Raw genomic sequence first — 18,467 nt, 5'->3', positions numbered from 1 at the left:
TAGAATTGTATACTTATATAGCATTTAATACATTCACAATGATGTGCAGCAACCACTTATATCAAGTTCTGAAACATTTTTTGTCACCCATTTCATTCCTTTTTATTGCTGAAGGATATTCCATTGTGTGAATATACCCCATTTTGTTTGTCCATTCATCAGTTGATGGACAATTGAGTTGTTTCCACTTTTGGCAATTATGTGCTGTGAACATTTGTATATAAGTGTTTCTTGGCAATCTTCTTTTAATTCATGGGCTTCATATATCATTTTTAATTTAGATGGCTATCATTTATAGTTCCCTAAGACTGATTTACATGTGTGCTTGAGATTTAAGGGCTAAATAGTTATGGAGCCTTTTTGTATGTAAAGGCTTACCTTAAAGTGAGCTTTATCTTTATTTCCTTCCCCTCCAGCTTGAATACCCTCGTCTTTCCCTCTCTACGCTACTAAGACAGCTGTCCCTAACAACTTTGATACCATCCTATCATTTCTTCCCACATCCTGAGAGTTAACAAAATTTGGACTAATTTCTACAAGTCTCTTAGAGTTGCACTCTATTTTCTTTACTAGCATTGTCATTTCCTCTTATCTGGGTGATTACAATTATTATCTTGTTGTTCTTTCTACTATTTTTTCTCTCTTAATTGTCTCAAATCTCTCTTGCTCATCTCAGACTGATTATTCTTCCTAATGTACAGTTGCAACTAAATCTAGACTCCACTCGAAGAAATTAATGCCTCATCTCTGAAACGCCTCCCTATCCCTCACAGTCTGTGTTCCCTCGGTCTGGAACCTATTGATGGTAGCACCCTCAGCTAGGAACACCTGAGGCACTCACTAGGGCCTGTATTACTTATAGTGAGCCCCCACAGACATTTCTACCACTTGGGCCAGTGTGGTGGCTGGACCAGCCCTTGTGGTTGTTATTTTGGTCTCAGGACTTAGGATTATGGTAGCAGAAACTACCAGGGAACTTTGAGGAACAAGATTTATTACTCATGGATCCTGAAGGGTACACAGCATGCCCAAAGGCCACACAGGGAGGTTGCTGGACAGAGAGAAAAAGCATGGACCTGGGCTCTGCGTTTGTTAGGGTCTGAGGGTGGGGTGTTTCGACTTTCGTGGGTTCACTCTTTATTAGCTAACTTAAAGCATAAGAGTGGGAATTAGGGCTCAGGAAGGGAGAAGCGAGGTCACTCGAGTGGTCAGTTATTGAGTTAACCAGCCCTTTCTGAAAGAGGGAGCTTCATGGGTGGTGGTTGTCTAGTTCCTCATCTGGTTGTTTTGCTAGTAGCGGTGTCATACAGCTAGCAATATGTTTATTCAAGATGCATGTCTGTTGAAATGGATGCCTTGACAACCAAAAGTTTCATGTCAGTTATACCACATTCAAAAAGCCTAATGTCAGGAACTTACACTATAGTCTATTATAGTTTTTGCCATAACAACACTAATGGATGCAACATGAATTTAGGGTTAATTTTCTGTCTCTCTAAATCAGAAATTAAGCTCCATGAGAGTAGAGATCTTTTTTCTATTAGTTTATTGCTATGCTTTAGCTCTTTGGACTATGTGTAAGAGCTCAATTGTTTGTTAAATGAAGTAAAACCCAAATTGAGTGCTCTCTTCAACAATCACCTAATATATATTTTCACTGGTCATATATATTATTTCTTATCTTGTACCTTAGCTATAGCAAAACTAGACTTGCCATTTCCTGAATAAACCTATTTTTTCTTACCTCTGTGTTTATTTAAATTTAAACCAAAAGGAGAAATGGATGAGCATGGAAATGACTGAGGATGGAATGCAATGGCTCAGGATTATGGGGGAAGAGTTGGTCAAAGTGATTCCGAAATCAAGATTATTTCAAAAGACATCTTGAAGCAGTGAAGACATAGAAAACGACACAAGATGTGGTCTGAAAAAAAAACAGTATAAAATCCAAAGGAGAGTTATATTGAGGTGGAAACTGCAAAAAATAGCATAGTACATTTGCAGACATCCAGGCACTTAGAGGTATCAGACGAGAGGAATGTGGAGGTTTTTGGCGGTGTAGAGGCAGATCGTTATTTTATTGGATGTCTAGGTGTACACAGGGTTCACAGATGGCTCTCTATGCCTTTTCATACCATTCCCTCTACTAGGAATGTTTTGTGTATATTTCTTATATTCACTTAAAACCCTAGCAGTATCAAACCATACCAGATATGTAATTTGAGTATCTATTGTGTGCCTGGCACTATGATTGACGATTGGTTTAATTCCCATGAAGGAGGTTCAAATTATTATCCTCGTTTAATACAGAAGAAAACCACTACTTAAAAAGTTTGAGTAAGTTGCTCCTGAATAAATAGCTTTTGGAAAGGAACCATAACATTTATATTCATTACATTCATATTCATCTCCCAGAGAATAAAGCTTCTTTCTTGGCGTATAATATAATTCAACAGCTGTTTGTTGAATGAATGGTTGAGTAGATAGATAAATAAATTGTATTAACTTACAAATAATAAGAGGTTCACATCAGAGGATTTTTCCCAAATGAACTGTTTGAGTGTTTTTGAAGATTTTGATAATATTTATTAGAGAGTTTTCAGAAATTCTGTTGGCTTGTTTTAAATCCTTTTTCTTGGCAAAACTTGCTTTAATAGATTTAGTGTTATGGTAAACAAGCCCATAAACCATACAAAACACTATAATCATGCAATTCATCACTTTTTTAGACATGCAAATATTATTCCAGTGGGCTTAGAGTTCCTCTACAGAAACTGATTAGGGGACCACAAGTACAGAAGAAGCTTTAACTCTTAGTAAATCCTATCTGTACGGTTATTCTTCCTTGCGTGATTTTTTTGCTTCAGTGAAAACCACAATTCGTTCAGCTTCTCATGGTCTTCTCTTTTGTTCTGTGAACCAATTTATAGCTCAGTCTGTCCTTAGACTTAGATGTTAAAATTCTTAGTTTGCCTAGATGTTGTAATGTGAGAAAAGAAACATAATTTTAAATGTATATATATTTTTAAAAAGAGCAATTTATGAAACAGTATGAATTATCTAAGAGACTGCAGATGAACTTATTTTTTAATGTATATGTTGAAAACTACATTTCCCAATCTTAGAAAACCATGTGACTGGTGGTATTTATGGCAATGTGGTATCTCAAAATACTGTAAATTAAATAATATACCGGCAACTTGTGGTTAGTAAAAACCTCACTTACGTCACAATTTGTTTTCCCCATAAATAGCACTGCATTAATTTGTGTCATGTGAAATTAAATACTACAGAGAATTATAACTAATACAGATGTGAAAGTTTCATCTGTTTTCAAGGCCCCGTTCTGTAACGTGACCTCATCTTTGAGACCACCCAGATAAAGAAATGCTTTTGGCACTTAGAATCTCCAGGCATCTTTATGTAAATGATCATTTTTGCCAAAAGTTCAGAATTTTTATGTGCCAAATTCTTAGTGCATTTCTGAAATAAGATTTATGGGTCATCTGAGTGAAAGCGTAGAACCCAAATCACAGTTATTTATTAGTGCAGAAAGCTAGAACTGTAAAGGCATTTATTCAGTAAAAATTGCGCATCAGCTGCATGCTAAGCATAGTTTTAGGTGTTGAGATCCAGTGGGATCTGTTCTGTCATATTTGAAAAAATAATCCCATAAAATAAATATGATGAGTATATTACTTGTTGGTCTTAATACTTAATGATCTTGAAGATTTTGGAAAGATTTGGATTTTGTCTCACTAACTTTTTTCTAAAGAAGGGCTATCAATTAGTAAAACTAGATTTAAATGTTGTCATTAGAATACACAGATTGTAAATATATCTGCATTTATCTTAGCCATGGCTCCCTGGAGAGAAAACATTTTATTTGCATTTTCAAATTTTCTACTGCCTAAATATATTTCATACATGGTAAATAGATATTTAATGCACATTGAATGAGTGAGTGGTTGAATTAACATATATGTGATTTCTAGTTCTTCCCATTTCCTCATTCTTCTGGCAAATCCTTTATATTCATAATATGATGTAAGAATTTTTTTCCTAAATTGCTATTCATGTAATATTAAATTATGTTTCTATGAACTAAAAATCAAATAATTCGTATTTTCCTATCAATTTATAAACTAGAGTAGAATCTCTTCTTTGGAGAGACTTTGGAAAAAGAGGCTATTCAATTAAAATTGATAAATATAAAGAATTTAAAAATGTACGTCTACTGGCTTGCATTCAACAGATATCTATAAAAAGTATAGGAAATTGCATTCGCTGTGCTATGGTCTTGGAGAGATGTAAAACATAACCAGAAAAAGCATATTAACTATGAAAAAGTAGATGTTATTCCATTTTATTACAGAATGATAGTTGGGTTTTTCCTTTTTAAATAACTACTGATCTCTCTTTTTTGAAAGTTCATGTGGGGGAAAAAATCCAAAACAAAACATTGGACAAATAAGTGTACAAACATGAAAAATGAAAAACGTTTAAAAATGCATTTATGGTAATTTTTTAAAGTGTTTAAAGTGAAATATTCTCAATCTCAAACCAAGTGGACTCTGTCATTCCACCTAACTCTTTTTTATGCCTAGGGCATTTACTGGTAACCAGTCACCTTGAAAGCATTCTTCAAGTCAAACCAAGAAAAAGAGTGTGCTCCGTCAGACCTAAACCATGAGCAGTACTAAATAAGTAACTTAAAAATGCACATTTTCATAAAGCAACAATATGTGCGTTTGTGTGCATGAATATATTGAAAAGGAAAGCATAAATAAATGGAATAATTGAAATAAGGTATATGTATATAATCATCATTCATAAATAGTATATCACTTTAGAACTTTAATAATTAAGTTGAAATTGCAGTTTTCAAATAAAATTTGGCAAAATGTCTTCTGAACTCAAGTATAAATTCAGTGAACAAAGTAATTTAAAAGAATCTTCCTTAAATATTAAGAATAAAATCCTGCTTAAAGAATTGGAAAATGTATCAACAATAGTCAACCTTAAGCAAGGATCTTGGAAATACTAGATGATATTCAAGTGATAAATAAATTTGAAAATAGATGATCAGGATATAATTAAAGTTCAATTCAATAATCCAGTATAGTTGACAGGAAGATGTATCAACTTAGGAAATAATTTTGGATTTATATATTTCTAATGATGGATTTGTGTCTTGGAATTGGGCAAATTTCTAGGCATTAAAATGATTCTTTTATTAGAAACAACTTTCATTTTACTTTGTATTCTGAAATGATAATTTAGAGACATTAACATCTACAAGATAATCTTTGCTCACGTAAACTCTTTTAGGAATAGATTGGCAAATTCATATTAGAATACTTCAGTATATTGTTTATTATTAATATTAGAAGGCTCCCCTATATTATTTTTGTTAAAGGTTGCATACTCCTTTTATAGCTGCTTTCTCAAGAACATTTATTATATTCTATGCCAATTAAACCAAAGATCTGAAAAACTCTTTACAATGTCAGTATTTTCTTTTTATCTAGTCTGTTCAAATATTCTTGCAACATGATGTGGTTTAATTGAGGTGGGAAAAGGAATGCATTTTATCCCTTCATTTATCCTTTTTTGGTGTGAATCATGAAAGTCACTTGTGAATGTAATCATCCTTTCTGCTCTCCCCTTCAGCTTATTTATTCAAGTAAATGTCTGTTTGTAATAATACATTTTCAGCTTCCTCTGCTCAGAGTTTGAGCAAGACTTCATGAGATGATTCATTTAGAATAACATAGAGAAAAGATGCATTATAAGATTTTAAACTTGTGTTTCAGTAATTTTTAAAATACCCTTGTTGAAGAGGAAGATGGGCACGGATGTTAGCTCAGGGCCAGTCTTCCTCAGCAAAAAGAGGAGGATTGGCAGTAGTTAGCTCAGGGCTAATCTTCCTCAAAAAAACAAAAAACAAAAACAAAAAAAACCCTTGTTGAAATCATTTTGGACACTCCCAACTTTCTTGGATAAACCAGAGATAGACGTTGTTGAAGCTGGCAGTTGGTGAAACTATTTTGTCTCATAGTGTAATATTTTGTTTTGCTTTGTTTTTCCATCATAGTTCTCATGGTTATTTTGGAGTTATTTAATTATTTGTATGATTAATTGCTTTTATTGTTTATCTCTTGCCCCCATCTGTATTGTAAATTCTGTGACATGAATCAATGTTGTATTGACTGTTGAATACCCACAACATAGAACAGTGTCTGGCACTTCTCTAGTGCTTAATTTATATTTGTTGAATGAATAAATGAAGTTCATCACTGATGTGAAGGATTGATATTGATCATTCAGGCATTTTAGATTATGTATTTCTCAACCACCACATTGAAAATTAGTTTGTATTGCATAAGTTATTTGTTTAATGATTTGAGGAGACTTTGGGGTTAATGCTGGGAACTTTGATTTTTATCTATTTCAAGAAACTTGCTGTGTGGCCCTGAAAATGTATTATATAAATACTTTCTATTAAATTTTTTTATAGGTGGAAAAGTGTGTTGTACTAACCTCAATGGTATATTTTGTGGTTGAGCTGAACAAACATAAGAGAGTGCTGTAGGTGCCCTGTGTCATTTCATGACAGTTTTCCTATGTATACAAATAACCCTTGGTATGATCTTTTATCACCTGTTTCCTGTGATTTTTTTGAATGTGGTTTTCGAAGTCAGTTCATAAGGCTTTGGAAACTTAAGTGTGTGAGCTGCTTTTCTGCCTTTCAGAATATTTTTGTTGTTTTAACTGTTGTTAAAGAGAAGTAAAACTCTATTCATTCAGAATCCTTCTGATGGTTTTGCCTCAAAGCTGGGGAGAGGTGAGAGTTCCTTTCTGAACTAGCTCAATAGATTTCACTTTCATTCAAAAAATGTTTTTTAGTTTCCAGAATTATCCCATGTGTGCTGTTTTTTCCCCTTTTAGGATTTTTTGGTTCATTTTGGCTCTTTTCTCATTCAGATTGGTTTTTTCCTGCTTTGGAGAGAAAACTCTCATCAGTGCTATGAAAAAAACTAACTGGCTCCTCTTCCTGTCTCACATTTCTAGCATTTGGCAAATATCTGGACTTTCATAAGCTCAGAGACTTGGTTGGTTAATACATTCCTCGTTTAGCGAAATCACCAAATAGAGATTTAGTGGTCTGTCTTTAAAGCCAGGATTTACATTTAGTATTTAGTGTTCCTGAACTTCATAATGAAAATTTGTTTGTTTGAAAACATTGCTAATAAAAGTTTTTACTGGGACTAAAATAAAGAATAAGCATTTCATTTTCCAAGCAGCATAGTTAATCTGCAAACTTCTAACGAATACATTCTGGTGGAATGAATGCAGACTTTTAGCTGCAATAAACAGGTGATAGGAAACTGGTTAGAAAAGGTAACTGTGGAAATACAGAGTTGGTCAGGCTTTTTATAGTCAGGCTTATTGTTCTCAGCTCAGGCAGATTACATAGATACTACAGTTCAGTGCTGATTGGCTGAGTATATATATGTTAAAGCTGTTGTAAAGCTTGTGGATAAAGGATTTATAAACACTGTTGTGTATGTTTTTCAATGTTGAAAGTATTACCGAGGAAGTTGTTACAAGGTTTTCTCTGCAGAAGATTTTTGCTGCTGAATTGGAAAGAAATGTATTAGCATTAATGTCTTTAAGGATTAAAAAAGCTGAGAAATTATGTCACTGAAGGCTCTTCATCGTTTCCAAAGAATATTGTGCTTGTGTGTGTGTGTGTGTGTGTGTGTGTGAAGGGGGGAAGGGAGAAGACTGTGATCAGATGCTTCTGTGGATTCTGATTGGCGTGTGCAGTGCAGTAGAGCATTTTTTCACTGTTTAGCAACTCCTTTCCTTTCCTTCAAAGTTAAATCTTGTTTAGTCTTAACCTGTGACGTCACTGTTTTTTCAAAACTTATGTTTATCCTTCGCTATATTTCCTGTGTTTCTTATGTTAAAATCTGCGTGACTGCAGATTTTCTTGGTTTCACCATAAGAAAAACATAAACTTTCAATTTGTTGATTGGCAATAAAGAAAATTATGTATTTATATACTGCAATACAAGTAGAATGACTCCATTTGAGAATTAATGCCACATTTTAAAGTTAAAGTAGTGATTTTCCAGCTTACTGCGGTAGGTTTTCACACAAAGACGATCTTCATATTAATTTTTTGGCTATAATATCAAAAGGTTAGAAAAGAATGCTTAAAATTCCCAAAATAGTAATAGTAAGCTATTATGTTTTGTGCTAGTAAACGAAAAACAAAAACCCTTTCCAGACACAATAAATGGAATATTCAACTTAACATTTCAAATTCAGGAATTAGATTTTATTTTCTAAAGGAATGGCAACCTGTAAACTTTAGATCATTGGTTATTAGTGTGACATTCTCGTGTTACCTTTTGTATTTCCTGAGGGAAGTACTCTGTGTTTTCTCTGTCTGTGTGACACCCAAGGAAAGTCATTGCATCTTATTTCCTACCTATATGACTTTCTAGTTCATGCCTCCCCTTCTTACCATTTTTGTCTAAATGGCAGTTTGCTAGTGTGCTAACTGGGGATGATGATATTTCCAAGCTTTTATTGTTTGGAGTTTGAAATAAAATGATACTTTGAAAGCACCAGCACATGGAAAGCACTAGATAAATGTTAGCAGTTATCCTGGTCCTATCACCTTAAATAGCTTGTTACAATGTCGTCCTTAATTTGCAGACTCTGTTACCTTTCACTCAAATCTGTTTGAATAATCTATTGGCTAATGCTTTTTAAGATTAAATTCATTAATATTATTATTATGTTATTATGTTATACTATAATCCTCCACTGCCCTATATAATTGGGACTGTATTCTGAATCTGATTTTAAGGCTCCTTCCGATTTGACTACTGTTTAATTCTCCCTCCTATCTGCTCCTGATTCTCTTGTGAATATATCTTTCTTTTTTTTCCAGATATAATTGACATATAATATTGTGTAAATTTAAGGTATACAATGTGTTGATTTGATACACATATATTGTGAAGTGATTACCACAATAGGGTTAGCTCGTACCTTCATCACCTCACATAATTGCCGTTTATTTTTTGTGGTGAGAACATTTAAGATCTACTCTCTTAGCAATTTTCAATTACATAATACAGTATTGTTAGCTATAATTGCTGTGCTGTACATTAGATCCTCAGAACTTATTCATCGTATAACTGTTTGTTTGTACCGCTTGACCAACATCTCTCCATTTTCCACAGCCCCTCCTCTCTGTTTCTATGAGTTTGGTTTTTTCAGATTCCACATATAAGTGATATCATAGAGTATTTTTCTTTCTCTGTCTGACTACTTCACTTCGCATAATGCCCTCAAGATACAACCATGTTGTCACAAATGACAAGATTTCCTTCTTTAATGCGACTGAATAAAATTCCATTGTATATTTGTACCACATCTTCTCTATCCATTCATCCATTGATGGACATTTAGGTTGTTTCCATGTCTTGGCTATTGGGAATAATGCTGCAGGGAACTTGGGAGTGCAGATATCTCTTCAAGATCCTCGCTCAGGACTCTGAATATATCTTCCTTTGCTCAGAATTTCTACCTGGAATATCTTACTATCTCTTCTCCTGTGTTCACTTATTGTTTTGTCTTTAAAGGCCAGCTCAAGTTTGCTTCCTTCAAGGAATCTTGCTTAAGCACCCAAACATGTTTATCAATTCATTACTTTTGAATCTGTTCCACATAATTCATTGTACCTTATGATACTTTAGGCCTTACATAGGTATGTGCATTCTCTTTCCAACCACAAGCTTCTAGAGTCCCTTGGAGACACATATAGGAAAATTCTCAGTACTTTTGTTCTGGGTCATCTGCCCATCTGTGCTCCCCTGCTTGGAACTTTCACCCATCTGATCTTGTCGTTATCCTGTAACCTTTTGGTTTTATTAATCAAGGATACCATCTCTTGGCTTTGGAAACTTTGCCATACTCACATTAAGTCAGGGCTCTCCAGATTATTTTCCAATTATATTCATGTAGGATAAAATTTGTAAAACTGTGTCAAATTTCACATACCCCAATTATCCATATATGTAAGGATATACATATATATATATATATATATATATATATAAATGTGAAGAGATTTATTATGAGGGATTGGCTCACACAATTATGGAGACTGAGAAGTCCCACGATTTGCCATCTGCAAGGTGGAGATGTAGTGATGTAATTCCAGGCCAAACTCAAAGGCCCGAGAACCAGGGGGTGCCAATGGTGTAAATTTCCAGTCTGAGCTGAAAGGCCTGAGAACTGGAGGGCCTCTGGTGTAAGTCCTGGTTCGTGTCCGAAGACCTAAGAACCAGGAGCACTAATGACAGAGGGCCGGAGAACATGGATATCCCAGCTCAAGCAGAGAGCAAATTCACATTTCCTCTGCCTTTTTGTTCTATTCCTGTCCTTAACAGATTGGATGAGGCCCACCCAAATCAGTGAGGGTGATCTTTATTAGTCTACCTAGTCAAATGCCAATCTTTTCTAGAGACTCTCTCACAGACATACCCAGAAATAATGTTTTACCATCTACCTGGGCATCCCTTAGCCCAGTCAAGTTGGCACGTAAATTAACCATGACACACATAAATTTCTATCATTTTCTTGATTTCATGTGATAATTCTGAAGCTCCTTCTGCTATAGGACAACTCCTCGATTTGAGATAATCCCCAATGTGGAGGGAGAATTTAAACAATGTCCTTGTGTTATGTTTAATAATTTTCAGCAGCCACACCATAGTTCATCAATATGCATTTAGAATTAAATTGGCATATCTTGTATATATTTCCTTTGATTTGTATAATTCTTTTTATTGGATTCTTGTTTGTCTTGAAATTATAATTTTTACTCTAAGAACATTTTGAACAGCCAGTTTGGAGTTTCTGACATTTAGAAAAAGATTGGGATAATTGTGATATGTGAAATTTGACACAGCTTTAGGAATTTTATTCCTCATGAACATAATTGGAAGACAATGTAGAATATAACTTTATTAAATGTTGAAAAATTATAACAGGTAGATATGAATTCATTTATTCAAATGCTACATTTTTTAGGCAATCTCTGTTTAGACAATTTTACTCAAAGGCCACCACTTTGTATATGTATCTTCAAAATATGTGATTAATGTTACTCTCATGCTGAAGCTCCAAACGTCAAAAGGATAGCGGAGCATTAATTGTTTTATGATATTCCACTCGTTAGAACTTTTTTCCCTATAATTTCAGAAATTCTAAATTTCATGCTTTTGTTTTTGACCTCAGAACATAATTGCCTTTGTTCATTCCTTCAGGATGTCAGTTTTCATTGTCATTGTGTTACACTTAACTAAATACTAAAATATCATTTAAATTATATGTATTCTTTGTTGAAATAGACTTGTTGAAATTCAGTGTATTAGAAGCTTACTGGTAGCAGATGTACTTTTAAAGAAACTGGATGATAGGTTGATATTTCATTGGGTTCCCAATGTTATTTTTGCTGCCAAATGTTTTGGACTTGATTTTCAAAGCACATTTTTTAAAACTTGGACAAATGTGTTGGCATGTAAAATGGCACAGAGAAAATACACATATTTAAGAAAATTATGTCATAGACTCTGCTGAAACTTAAAATTGAGAATATTTGCTTTTTGGCAGCATTTAAGTAATGAAGTATTTTTAAAAGGCATTGCCAATAATTAGAAACCAGCCCACTTCCAGATATGTAAGTGTCCCTCTCTATAATTAAGAAACTCCTTTAAAATCATTAGCCTTGACCTGCAAATAGTTTAATTTACTTCTTTCTCATAAGGAACCACATCTGTTTCCTTTTCATTTTAAAGTTTTCAAAAGAGTCTTTTTTCTTCTTCCTATGGTTATTGGGATACAGGGGAAAAAATGTTTTTAACGTATTAGTAGTTTTCAGTGCTAAAAACTGATTTTATTTATATATATATCATAACATAAATAAATAAATAAAATATATTATTACAGATATTATGCATATGATGTATTTATATTTATGTTTAAACTAGTGGCCTAAGTGATGTTTAAGCAAAGGGATGGTAATATCAGACTATTTGTGTGGGTCATTTATAGTATTTTTTCTTTTATTGATTTGATAATTCTTCAATCTTACCTGTCCAACAGTTTCAATGTCCCCTCTTTAAACATTCCTTCATGCTTGATTCAGGGCTGTATTAGTAATGTATAGCTCAAAACTTAGTGGCTTAAAACAATAAACATTTATTATCTTCCATGGTTTCTTTAGGTTAGGAACCTGCGAGTAGTTTAACTAATTGGTTCTGGCTCAGTGTCTGTCACAGGTTGCAGTTACCCAAAGATGGGCTTTCTGGTGCCCGGAGGATCAGCCTCCAAGGTGCCTCACTCGCCTGCCTTGTGAGTTCATGCTGGCTGTCAGCAGAGAGCTCAGTGCCTTGCCTGGACCCGTCCGTGAGGTGTCTGAGTGTTCTCAAGGTGGGGTGACTGGCTTTGCAGAAAGTGAGTGATCCAAGAGAGAAGTCAAAGCTTCAATGTCTTGTTAATGAACTACTTTTGGAATTTAGACATTCTTAGTTCTGCCACACTATGTCCATTCAAAATGTCACTAAGTAAAGCCCACTTTCAAGGGGAAAGGGAGTAAAAATGGAGGACTATCAAAGAATTGTGAACATATTTTAAAGCTGCCACATGGACCTCTTTAATAAAATCCATGCTCCCTCCCTAGGTTTATCTACTGCTCTAGTTTTAAGTACTACCTGATTATAAAGATCTCTTTTCTGAGTCATTGACCTGTGTTCAACTTCCTACCAGATTTTGTTCATGCCTCTACAATCTGAACATTTTCTTATGCCAGAAACCTGGGAGTCATCATTGTCACCCTCTCTTTTACCCTTCGTGTTCAGCCAGTCATCAAATCACGTAATTTTTTGTTCCTAAACATATATCAAATAAGTACTCTGTCATTAACCGTTTAAAGCAACCATCTTTTCTTTACTGCTACAAAATAGCCTTCTATTTGCCTTTCCTTACCCACGCGTTAAAAAAAAAAATTCTCTAGTAGATTTAATTTTATTTAAGTACACAAGATTTGGGGTAAATAAAGTATAAAGGTAGGAAATGGAAAATAAATACAAATGTAAGCTGTTTTACTAATGTTTTTGTATTTACAACAAACGAACATATAGGGCAGGCTGAAGATTTCAGTCTCTGCTAAATGGAGATTGCGCTGCAGCCATTCTTTTTTGAGTAGATCCTTGAGTATGTAGAACAATCCATGGAAAAAACAGATTTGAATAGGGCATTGAAGGTATGGCCTAGGGAGAGAGATATATAAAGTGCTAGATTCATCTGTCCTGTAGCTATTTAAGTTCCCTCCCCTCTGAGCAGTGGCAGGCAGGTTAGTCTGTTGAGTCAGAATCTTTCTTTAATAAATACACAGTGCCCTCGTCTGTGTTGTATACATCCAGTGACTAAGCAGCATGCTCCTCCAACATGTCTTCACTGACCACTGGTATTCCAACTTCTGCATTCATCCTTTTCTACTCTACAGGTACTCCCTGAGCTGCTTTACATCACTACCATGCTTTTAGCCTATATTCTACTCCTAAATTCTAGTCTCTTGAATCTAACTGATAATTGAACATTTCCGAGTGTTATCTTGGTGCCTTAAATTCAACATGTTTAAAACAATTAATTATTCTGGGTTATGCCCTCAACCAACTAATTGGCTGCTTGCCTCTTGTCTATGTTTAGTCCTTTATTTATTCTTTTCTGATATCCTTTGTCCTAAAATCCTATGTCTCAAGTAGCACTCCCTTCTTTGAAAGCTCCCCTCTAATGTCCTTGAGTTATCCTAGCAAGTCTCTGACCCCATCCTTGGCATCCACAAGGAATCATTTGACTCCTGTTTGGTCACCAGCATTTAGCCTCCTGCTCCTCCCATCCCTGGATTGGTATCTTTAGTTGTCATCATGCACAATTCACCAAGGACTTACAGCATTTTGAGCCAAATGTCATCAAGCAGGCTTAACAGTAGGAGACAGACCCCAAGGAAAGAGAACAAAAAATAAGAAGTCTCAACAACAGGGTGGTTGAAGTCTTGGAAAAGGAGAAAAGAGAGTGAGTTGTGCTGAAACAAGTGAGCAAGAACAGGGAGCTATTTCTCCTGTTATTTAATCCCTCGTCACGAGCACTTTTCATTAGGCATGTGTTTGACATGGAACTGGGGCATTTCCACAGGTTCTGGTTGTCTTAAGCAGAGCTCAGTTTCATTCCTGTCCCCTTAGTCCCATGGTCAGTGGGGAGTGCCAAAGTGTAGCATCCTACCCAAAGGTTACCAGATCTTACATCCAAAGCTTTTTCAATTTATTCAGCTAATATCTCTTACACACTAATAGGTGACACTCTGTTCCTTGTTATGACAAATTACCTCATGGGGTTAAAGTTAAAAGGAATTGAAGAATATTTCTTCTTTCCCCCAAATTATTTTTCCATAGCCACTTCACAATGCCCAATGCAATATTACCTTGATACGACATACAATAGACGATTTCGTTGACTATCCTACATTTGAATTGTTGACATTTTCCATGTCTTAGTCTTCTTCTCTAGTAACAAAGTCTCTCCATTGTTAGCATGATAACTGAGTGGTAAAAAATACAAACAAACAAAAACTTTACTATAACTTAAGCATATTTTTTCCATTGGACTTTGGTTGCTGATTAAAGCATTTAGTAATGTAATTGAAAGTAATTTAAATAGCTAATTAGATAATGTTGCAGAGTAGTTTTCAGTAATATGTTTCTTTAAACAAAGCATCCATCATTTAGGAGTGTAATTTAACACTGAGTTACTGATACAAATGCAATTATATGTTAAATGGAAGAAAGTCTCCACAAATCAACTTTAGTTTTCTGTAAAAATTGCCATAACCATAACTTTAGGATAATTCTTATAGGGCTAAACGAGATACATGTAAAATTTGAGGCTCTACATTTTAGTTGCTTTTGCAACTGTCTAATATCTGGTTCTAAGTCATATTTTTGACAGTTAAGACCCAGATTAAAGCTATGTCTATGTATACATGTTTTGACAAAATTGACTGATGAGTTTAATCAATCAAATTGTCCACTTAGTCAAACAAATGCTTTGACTCTATATTTGCTTATTTGTTTTGTTTCTTTGTTTAATTAACTTGTTTTTTAACTTAATTGGTTAACAAAATATAGCCAGATCAATTCAATATTTGGAAACAGTTTCAATGTGATTTTTTAAAATGGTTATAGCAAAGTTAAGAAACAAATTTTCTCTTAGAAAATGCTCAAAAATTTACTGTAAAACATTACAGAAAATTCTGATTTCAAGGACCTTTTGTTTAAAAAACAACAACGAAAACACCCCTCTATGATTCCATTTTAACTGACTGAAATCAAGAAACTGGTTTCCTAAATTGGAACATTTTTATTATTCAAGGATTCTATTACTTAAAATAAGAAATGCATAAGTGAAAATACCTTTATCCATGAAAATAGACTCTCAGTATTAAAAATGACTTCATGTTTAAATAACCATCTAATTTCTGAATGATAAATAAACAAAGGTATTTTATTTTAGGAACAATACAAATGCACATTTCAGAAATTCAGTGTCACTCTGTCGTGAGAATACCTTGCCAAAATGTTGACTCAAGATCAAATCTTGAAAATAGTGTTATAACTTACCTCTAATTATGTTAGGTCTCTTTGATCAATGCTGTGGATTTGCTCAATTCTTCTGTGTGTGTGTGTGTGTGTGTGTGTGTGAGAGAGAGAGAGAGAGGGAAACGAAGAGGATGTTGAATGGCAATCAGCATGGAATTACTGTGCAGTGCAGCTTGAGAACTTTAAGTCACCTTCTCAGAACGCCTGGGGTCTAGGATACAGTTATAGTTTTTCAAAATATTATAGAGATGAGGTAAAAACTAATGTCGTTCTCAGTTTTGAAATAATAATTACGGTTTCACAACCCAAATGAATATTTTCTCTAAGTTTCGAGTGAAAATAATTAGGGTAATAAAATTTCTCTCTTTCCCTACCCCTTCTCTTTTTTTACTTCCATGCTTCTCTCCCCCCTTCTTTTCCTTTCACATTTCATGCTTAGTAAAAAACCCACGAGAAAAGTTGCATATATTTATTTAAATATGTGTGCGTATTATGTGAGCTAATCAACCATCAATGCAAATTTATAATTGTCATGTATGTATCTCCGTAATTAATTCTCTTGTGTGGAAATCAACTTATTAGATGGTTGGTAAACAATAAATTTAGAATTTCAATTATATGCTTTTAAAAGAAGACTTGTTGAGTTTTTATAATTAAACATTTGACTTTCTTCCAATAATGTACTGATTATGTTCACAATCTTGTAGTGGGAAAACTGCTAAGCTTGACATGAAAAGATAGCTTTCTGTATAAAAATGAAAGATGTACGTTTAGCAAACATCCACAACCAAATAACAAACTAGAAAAACATACTTCCCACGTATATAAAGGACAAGTTTTCGACTTTCTTGCTATACAAAGAGCTTCCACAATAGCAAATTATGCATAAATTTGAGGAAGCAATTACAAATAAAAGAAAAAAGAATGGCCAGTAAACATATTAGAATGTATTCCATTGTACAAAAAAATAGTGCAATTTAAAATAAGAATATTAAGTCATTCTTTGCCAATCACATTGGCAAAATTTAAAGGAATTGATAATATTTAGTTTTGAAAGGAAAAGTACTTCTGGTGGAAATGTACATTTTTTTAAGTTTCTTGGATATCTAGTAGTTGATATTTGCCAAATTGAAATATGTTTCCCCCTTGATCCATCAATTTCACTTATAGAAATATACCATAAAATATATTTGGATAATTATATCTTTTCTAAAATTTTACAACAATGTACACAGATATGTTTGTACTTCCCTGCAGTATTGTGACACAAAAATACTGTGAAGTTCCTAAATGCACATCAACATAAGACCAATTAAATAATGTGTTATATGTCTATACAATGCAGCCATTAAAAATGAGGTTTACAGTATAGAAATGAAAAGATTTCCCCTACATGTTGTTAAATTAACGAGTAAAATAAATCAAGATATCAGCAGTGTGTATAGTGTGACTCTACCTGAGGAAAACTTATTGAGGAAAATACAAAGAGGGCTATAATGTCTATTTGTTTTTCTGTAGAAACTTCTAAGAGGAAGGTCACCACGTTGTTAACAGATTAGCTCTTGACCGTGGGGTAAAGGTAGGAGTAGGGAACTGAAGGAAAATTTCATTTTTCTCCGTACAAATTTCTATGTTCCTAGATAAAGAATATACATTATATTTATAACAAACTCATAAACATGCTCATTATGTTATTATTTGGAACAAACTGTTATAGAATTGAAATAGAGTATTTAAATAAGTATACATAAACTCATGAACCGTGCAGTTTTTTGGTAATCGTTTCCATAAATAAACAACAAAACAAAACAGACACACGTTACCCCCAAGGTTTATCTGAAAATCTTACTCTACAAATTGGATGATACTCTGTTTAGTCTGTACCTCATAAACTGGCCACATTTTTAGAAAATTCAGAGTAGTTGTTTTACAGTTATAAGAAAAAAAAAAAACTATGCTAGACATGGTTTTTAAGAAATAATTGTTATTGTTAGATTTTTAAAAAATCCAGTAGAGTTACTAAAGCGAAATGTATTCTATTTTAGTTAAAATTATGAATTGCAACTGCTTTATTCCTTGGTATTAGTTTACCGCAAACACTGGAAAAGCAAGCAAAGGTACTTTTCCTTTGTATGTAATAAAGACTTATTTTCCTTCCTCCTCCTTCTGTTAGCTTTCAGCCGTGCCCCAATTCCGATGGCTGTGGTCCGCAGAGAACTCTCCTGTGAGAGCTACCCTATAGAACTCCGCTGTCCAGGAACAGATGTCATCATGATTGAAAGTGCCAACTATGGGAGGACTGATGACAAAATTTGTGACTCTGACCCTGCTCAGATGGAGAATATACGATGCTATCTGCCAGATGCCTATAAGATTATGTCTCAAAGGTATGATACTTCTAATATTCTTTTCTTTGCGAATTTCATATAAACTCTCAACATATGTCTGTGTGACATGTTGAGCATAAGTAAGAACATAAATAGTATTGGGTGTTTTATGATAATTGGAACTACTTTTTCCATTTCAAACTATTCTCCATATCACTAAAATGCTAGTACTAGAAATTGCAAATGGCATTTGGAAATTACTAAAATTTCTTAGATTATTTATTAAGTTTTGTGGTTTACTCTATGTTCTCTAGAACTGAGTTCATTAAATGAGAAACTCAATTTACTTTTCACAAACAAAATTTTGTAATTTTCCCCCCAAATTACAGAAAAA

At 33.8% G+C, this 18,467-nt stretch overlaps 1 protein-coding gene across 50 annotated transcripts in view; it reads left to right on the top strand.

Annotated features, from left to right (window-relative positions):
• Positions 1-18,467, top strand: part of ADGRL3 (adhesion G protein-coupled receptor L3) — an 801,248-nt gene that overhangs the window by 352,012 nt on the left and 430,769 nt on the right. For all 50 annotated transcript variants that reach the window (XM_070612870.1, XM_070612873.1, XM_070612875.1 and 47 more), the window contains one exon: positions 17,920-18,133. In XM_070612870.1, the coding sequence (XP_070468971.1) occupies positions 17,920-18,133 (214 nt within the window). The remainder of the gene's footprint in view (positions 1-17,919; positions 18,134-18,467) is intronic.

Source organism: Equus przewalskii, chromosome 3, assembly GCF_037783145.1.
Source record: "Equus przewalskii isolate Varuska chromosome 3, EquPr2, whole genome shotgun sequence".
Lineage (NCBI taxonomy): Eukaryota > Metazoa > Chordata > Mammalia > Perissodactyla > Equidae > Equus > Equus przewalskii.
The sequence above is the reverse complement of the archived record's forward strand: the minus strand, read 5'-3'. Positions and strand labels throughout refer to the sequence as shown.